The 6,982-nt window shown below is 41.4% G+C and overlaps 2 protein-coding genes across 2 annotated transcripts; both read left to right on the top strand.

The window, feature by feature from the left end:
* The first annotated feature begins 3,346 nt into the window (after nucleotides 1-3,346).
* LOC128221447 (putative uncharacterized protein ENSP00000383309) lies at nucleotides 3,347-4,216 on the top strand. Its single transcript, XM_052930054.1, has 2 exons — nucleotides 3,347-3,618; nucleotides 3,721-4,216. Exons 1-2 carry the CDS (start codon nucleotides 3,347-3,349, stop codon nucleotides 4,214-4,216), a joined length of 768 nt encoding a protein of 255 aa, XP_052786014.1.
* Nucleotides 4,217-4,599: 383 nt separating this feature from the next.
* On the top strand, nucleotides 4,600-5,352 carry LOC128221446 (putative uncharacterized protein ENSP00000383309). Its single transcript, XM_052930052.1, has one exon. It carries the CDS (start codon nucleotides 4,600-4,602, stop codon nucleotides 5,350-5,352), a length of 753 nt encoding a protein of 250 aa, XP_052786012.1.
* The last annotated feature ends 1,630 nt before the right edge of the window (nucleotides 5,353-6,982 follow it).

Genomic DNA, 6,982 nt, shown 5'->3' with positions numbered 1-6,982 from the left:
TTTGTAGAAGCCTTGTAGAATGTATTTTCAATTTTCCTTAGTACAATATGATAACTATGAGCAGTTTGTATACAATATTTGCTTTTGGCATTTTTTTGGAATATATTTCTCATTGACATTATGTTTAATGTATTTGCCATTGACATTTTGTAAAATGTATTTGCCAATTGATATTTTGTAGAATGTATTTGCCAATGACATTTAAAAAAATAAATATCTACCATTGATATTTTGAAGAATTTTTTTGCCATTGACATTTTGAAAAAGATATCTACCATTGATATTTTGTAGAATGTATTTCCCATTGTTATTTAGCAGAATATGTTTGCAATTGATATTTTGCAGAATGTATTTGCCATTGATATTTTGTAGAATGTACTTGCCATTGATATTTTGTAGAATGTGTTTTCCATTGATATATTTAAGAATGTATTTGTCATTTATATTTTGTAGAATGTATTTTCCATTGGTATTTTGTAGAATGTATTTGCCATTGGTATTTTGTAGAATGTATTTTCAGTTGGTATTTTGTAGAATGTATTTGCCATTGGTATTTTGTAGAATGTATTTTCCATTGGTATTTTGTAGAATGTATTTGCCATTGGTATTTTGTAGAATGTATTTTCCATTGGTATTTTGTATAATGTATTTTCCATTGGTATTTTGTTGAATGTATTTGCCATTGGTATTTTGTAGAATGTGTTTTCTGTTGATATTTTTAAGAATGTATTTGTCATTTATATTTTGTAGAATGTTTTTTCATTTATATTTTGTAGAATGTATTTGCCATTAGTATTTTGTAGAACGCATTAGCCATTGGCAGTTTGTAAAATGTATTTGCCATTGATAATTTTATTTATATTGAAATGTGTCTGTTTAAACAATTGATTTACCAACGGCAGATTTAAAGTTGCTCCTTTTACATACGTATATTGACATAATGTGTGATTTTTATGTCGGAACTGATTATGATCATCATATTGTGTGAAGCCACGGTACAAAATCCGTTAGCACAACTTAACATAATAAGCAGGGATAGTCATCAAGATCCAAGGTATCAAACGATGTGATTGATATTGTACGCTATACACATCAGATATATACATGACTTGTGACGAGTCGTAATATTCTACATGATTCTATTCAGCGTGTCCGGCAATGTGCAAGTAAGCGAGCTGTTAGCCATGTTATTAGGATATTCACATAAAGTTGAATACAATTGTGTATTATGTGTTGATGAGTGTCAGATTTGCTTTTATCACATGCTTTGTAACAGTAACAAACCCCTAAAATACCTACCTGTTTCACCTGCGCTGATGCTGAGCCGAATACCACAAGTAAACAAAGTTATGGCTTTTACCGCCGTCCATGCATTGCTGTTATGTAGAACCCGGAATATTTTAATGCTATCACTTTTAACAAAACAAATTCCTTACACTTGGTGATCGCACAGCCGGTAGTTTGACGAAAAAATGTTGTAATATGTTCATGACGTCATTTCCGGTTTAAATACTGAAAACGACGAACTATCTTTTAGAATGATTATCATAAAACAAAGAGGGAACTTAAGTTTAAATTTGAAAATGAACTTTATTTGAATTAATCCTTATCATAAAATAAAATAAGAAATGAAAGTATCACTTGCTGGAATATTACCACCTAGGCAATCATGGTTTCAAATTAGATTGTTTACAAATATGCAAAGATACACATGTTTACTGCAGAAACACTTGGTCATTTTATTAATCCGGAAACAACGTTACACATGTGATAAATACACATATATACATGTGATATCGATTCACATTTTGTATTCAGAAATGCTGCGTCACCTTATATACATGTCTTACTACATGGAATGTCATGTATTTGCAATTGCTGTGTTCTAACTAATATCGCCTGTAAAGGTAGTCGTTACGATATTGCCTCCATAAACACGGAATAATTCATACTATGTCAATTGGCGAAGTGCTTGACTCGCAAAACGATAAAAATGATAAGACTGGTGCCGAAAATGATAAATGTGAATTTAGCAAACATATATTCGTTACATATTTAAAGCATTCTACATAAGCTAAATTTCAAAATGTAAAAAAGATTCTCCGTTAATGATGCGAGAGTCGTTCCCACACTTCTCATGTGATGACTGTAGTGCAATGTAAGGGACGTTCTCAAAGTTTCTACTCCTTTCCTTTAAAGACTGTAGTTTGATGCTAGGGCCGTTCATAAATGGTCTACACGTCTCCGTTAATGACTGTAGTATGATGCGAGGCCGGTTCACAAGGGGTCAACACTTTTCCGTTAATATCTATGTATGATGCAAGACTACAATTCTCCTTCAATGACTGTAGTGTGATGCGAGGGCCGTTCACGACGGTCCTACAGCTTGCCCTTAATGACTGTAGTATGATGCGAGGGCCGTTCACGACGTTCCTACAGCTTTCCCTTAATGACTGTAGTATGATAAGAGGGCCGTTCACAAAAATCTTAAACCTTTCCTTTTATGACTGTAGTGTGATGCGAGGGTCGTTCACAAAGTTCCTACACTTTTTCACTTAAATGACTGTAGTGTGATGCGAGGACCGTTCAAAAAGTTCCTACACCTTTTCCCTTAATGACTGTAGTATGATGAGAGGGGCGTTCACAAAGTTCCTATACCGTTCCTTTTATGACCGTAGAGTGATGCGAGGGCCGTTCACAAAGTTCCTGCACCTTTCCCTTAATGACTGTAGTGTTTCGAGTGCCGTTCACAACATTCTTACACGTTTTCCCTTATTACTGTATTGTGATGCGAGGGCCGTTCACAAAGTTCCTACACCTTTCACCTAATGACTGTGATGGGATGCGAGGGTCGTTCATAAAGTCCCTACACCTTTCCCTTTATGACTGTAATGTGATGCGAGGGCAGTTCACAACGTTCCTACACCTTTACTTTAATGACTGTAATATGATGCGAGGGCCGTTCACAAAGTTCCTTAAAGTTCCTACATCTTTCCCTTAATGACTGTTGTATGATGCGAGGGCCGTTCACAAAGTTTCTACACCCTTCCCCTAATGACTATAGTGTTATGCGAGGACCGTTCACAACGTCCCTACACCTTTCCTTTAATGACTGTAGTATGATGCGAAAGCCTTTCACAAAGTTCCTTAAAGTACCTACACCTTTCTCTTAATGACTGTAGTATGATGCGAGGACCGTTCACGACGTTCCTACACATTTTCTTTAATGACTGTAGTATGATGCGGGGACCGTTCAAAAGTACCTACACCTTCACCTAAATGACTGTTGTGTGATGCTAGGGCCGTTCAAAAGTTCCTACACCTTTCCCTTAATGACTGTAGTATGATGCGAGGGCCGTTCTCAAAGTTCCTACACCGTTCCATTTATGACTGTAGTATGATGCGAGGACCGTTCACAAAGTTCCTACGCTTTTCCCTTAATGACTGTAGTGTGATGGGAAGGCCGTTCACAAAGTTCCTACACCTTTCCCCTCATGACTGTAATGTGATGCGAGGGCCGTTCACAAAGTTCCTACACCTTTCCCCTCATGACTGTAGTGTGATGCGAGGGCCGTTCAAAAAGTTCCTACATCTTTCCCCTTATGACTGTAATTTGATGTGAGATCCGTTCACAAAGTTCTTACACCTTTCCCTTGATGACTGTAGTGTGACGCGAGGGCCGTTCACAAAATTCCTACACCTTTCCCTTGATGACTGTAGTTTGACGCGAGGGCCGTTCACAAAATTCCTACACCTTTCCCTTGATGACTGTAGTGTGACGCGAGGGCCGTTCACAAAATTCCTACACCTTTTCCCTAATGACTGTAGTGTGACGCGAGGGCCGTTCACAAAATTCCTACACCTTTCCCTTGATGACTGTAGTGTGACGCGAGGGCCGTTCACAAAATTCCTACACATTTCCCTTGATGACTGTAGTGTGACGCGAGGGCCGTTCACAAAATTCCTACACCTTTCCCCTAATGACTGTAGTTTGACGCGAGGGCCGTTCACAAAATTCCTACACCTTTCCCTTGATGACTGTAGTGTGACGCGAGGGCCGTTCACAAAATTCCTACACCTTTCCCTTGATGACTGTAGTGTGACGCGAGGGCCGTTCACAAAATTCCTACACCTTTCCCCTCATGACTGTAGTGTGATGCGAGGGCCGTTCAAAAAGTTCCTACATCTTTCCCCTTATGACTGTAATTTGATGTGAGATCCGTTCACAAAGTTCTTACACCTTTCCCTTGATGACTGTAGTGTGACGCGAGGGCCGTTCACAAAATTCCTACACCTTTCCCTTGATGACTGTAGTTTGACGCGAGGGCCGTTCACAAAATTCCTACACCTTTCCCTTGATGACTGTAGTGTGACGCGAGGGCCGTTCACAAAATTCCTACACCTTTCCCTTGATGACTGTAGTGTGACGCGAGGGCCGTTCACAAAATTCCTACACCTTTTCCCTTAATGACTGTAATGTGATGTGAGGGATGTTCACAAAGTGCCTAAACCTTTCCCTTAATGACTGTAATGTGATGTGAGGGATGTTCACAAAATTCCTACACCTTTTCCCTTAATGACTGTAGTGTGATGTGAGGGATGTTCACAAAGTGCCTAAACCTTTCCCTTAATGACTGTAATGTGACGCGAGGGCCGTTCACAAAATTCCTACACCTTTCCCTTGATGACTGTAGTGTGACGCGAGGGCCGTTCACAAAATTCCTACACCTTTCCCTTGATGACTGTAGTTTGACGCGAGGGCCGTTCACAAAATTCCTACACCTTTCCCTTGATGACTGTAGTGTGACGCGAGGGCCGTTCACAAAATTCCTACACCTTTCCCTTGATGACTGTAGTGTGACGCGAGGGCCGTTCACAAAATTCCTACACCTTTCCCTTGATGACTGTAGTGTGACGCGAGGGCCGTTCACAAAATTCCTACACCTTTTCCCTAATGACTGTAGTGTGACGCGAGGGCCGTTCACAAAATTCCTACACCTTTCCCTTGATGACTGTAGTGTGACGCGAGGGCCGTTCACAAAATTCCTACACCTTTCCCTTGATGACTGTAGTGTGACGCGAGGGCCGTTCACAAAATTCCTACACCTTTCCCCTAATGACTGTAGTTTGACGCGAGGGCCGTTCACAAAATTCCTACACCTTTCCCTTGATGACTGTAGTGTGACGCGAGGGCCGTTCACAAAATTCCTACACCTTTCCCTTGATGACTGTAGTGTGACGCGAGGGCCGTTCACAAAATTCCTACACCTTTCCCTTGATGACTGTAGTGTGATGCGAGGGCCGTTCAAAAAGTTCCTACATCTTTCCCCTTATGACTGTAATTTGATGTGAGATCCGTTCACAAAGTTCTTACACCTTTCCCTTGATGACTGTAGTGTGACGCGAGGGCCGTTCACAAAATTCCTACACCTTTCCCTTGATGACTGTAGTTTGACGCGAGGGCCGTTCACAAAATTCCTACACCTTTCCCTTGATGACTGTAGTGTGACGCGAGGGCCGTTCACAAAATTCCTACACCTTTCCCTTGATGACTGTAGTGTGACGCGAGGGCCGTTCACAAAATTCCTACACCTTTTCCCTTAATTACTGTAGTGTGATGTGAGGGATGTTCACAAAGTGTCTAAACCTTTCCCTTAATGACTGTAATGTGATGTGAGGGATGTTCACAAAGTGCCTAAACCTTTCCCTTAATGACTGTAGTGTGATGTGAGGGATGTTCACAAAGTGCCTAAACCTTTCCCTTAATGACTGTAATGTGACGCGAGGGCCGTTCACAAAATTCCTACACCTTTCCCTTGATGACTGTAGTGTGACGCGAGGGCCGTTCACAAAATTCCTACACCTTTCCCTTGATGACTGTAGTGTGACGCGAGGGCCGTTCACAAAATTCCTACACCTTTCCCTTGATGACTGTAGTGTGACGCGAGGGCCGTTCACAAAATTCCTACACCTTTTCCCTAATGACTGTAGTGTGACGCGAGGGCCGTTCACAAAATTCCTACACCTTTCCCTTGATGACTGTAGTGTGACGCGAGGGCCGTTCACAAAATTCCTACACCTTTCCCTTGATGACTGTAGTGTGACGCGAGGGCCGTTCACAAAATTCCTACACCTTTCCCCTAATGACTGTAGTTTGACGCGAGGGCCGTTCACAAAATTCCTACACCTTTCCCTTGATGACTGTAGTGTGACGCGAGGGCCGTTCACAAAATTCCTACACCTTTCCCTTGATGACTGTAGTGTGACGCGAGGGCCGTTCACAAAATTCCTACACCTTTCCCTTGATGACTGTAGTGTGATGCGAGGGCCGTTCAAAAAGTTCCTACATCTTTCCCCTTATGACTGTAATTTGATGTGAGATCCGTTCACAAAGTTCTTACACCTTTCCCTTGATGACTGTAGTGTGACGCGAGGGCCGTTCACAAAATTCCTACACCTTTCCCTTGATGACTGTAGTTTGACGCGAGGGCCGTTCACAAAATTCCTACACCTTTCCCTTGATGACTGTAGTGTGACGCGAGGGCCGTTCACAAAATTCCTACACCTTTCCCTTGATGACTGTAGTGTGACGCGAGGGCCGTTCACAAAATTCCTACACCTTTTCCCTAATGACTGTAGTGTGATGTGAGGGATGTTCACAAAGTGCCTAAACCTTTCCCTTAATGACTGTAGTGTGATGTGAGGGATGTTCACAAAGTGCCTAAACCTTTCCCTTAATGACTGTAATGTGATGTGAGGGATGTTCACAAAGTGCCTAAACCTTTCCCTTAATGACTGTAGTGTGATGTGAGGGATGTTCACAAAGTGCCTAAACCTTTCCCTTAATGACTGTAGTGTGATGTGAGGGATGTTCACAAAGTGCCTAAACCTTTCCCTTAATGACTGTAGTGTGATGTGAGGGATGTTCACAAAGTGCCTAAACCTTTCCCTTAATGACTGTAGTGTGATGTGAGGGATGTTC

Source organism: Mya arenaria, chromosome 16 (genome assembly GCF_026914265.1).
Source record: "Mya arenaria isolate MELC-2E11 chromosome 16, ASM2691426v1".
Taxonomy (NCBI): Eukaryota; Metazoa; Mollusca; class Bivalvia; order Myida; family Myidae; genus Mya; species Mya arenaria.
This window is presented reverse-complemented; position numbering and strand designations above follow the sequence as displayed.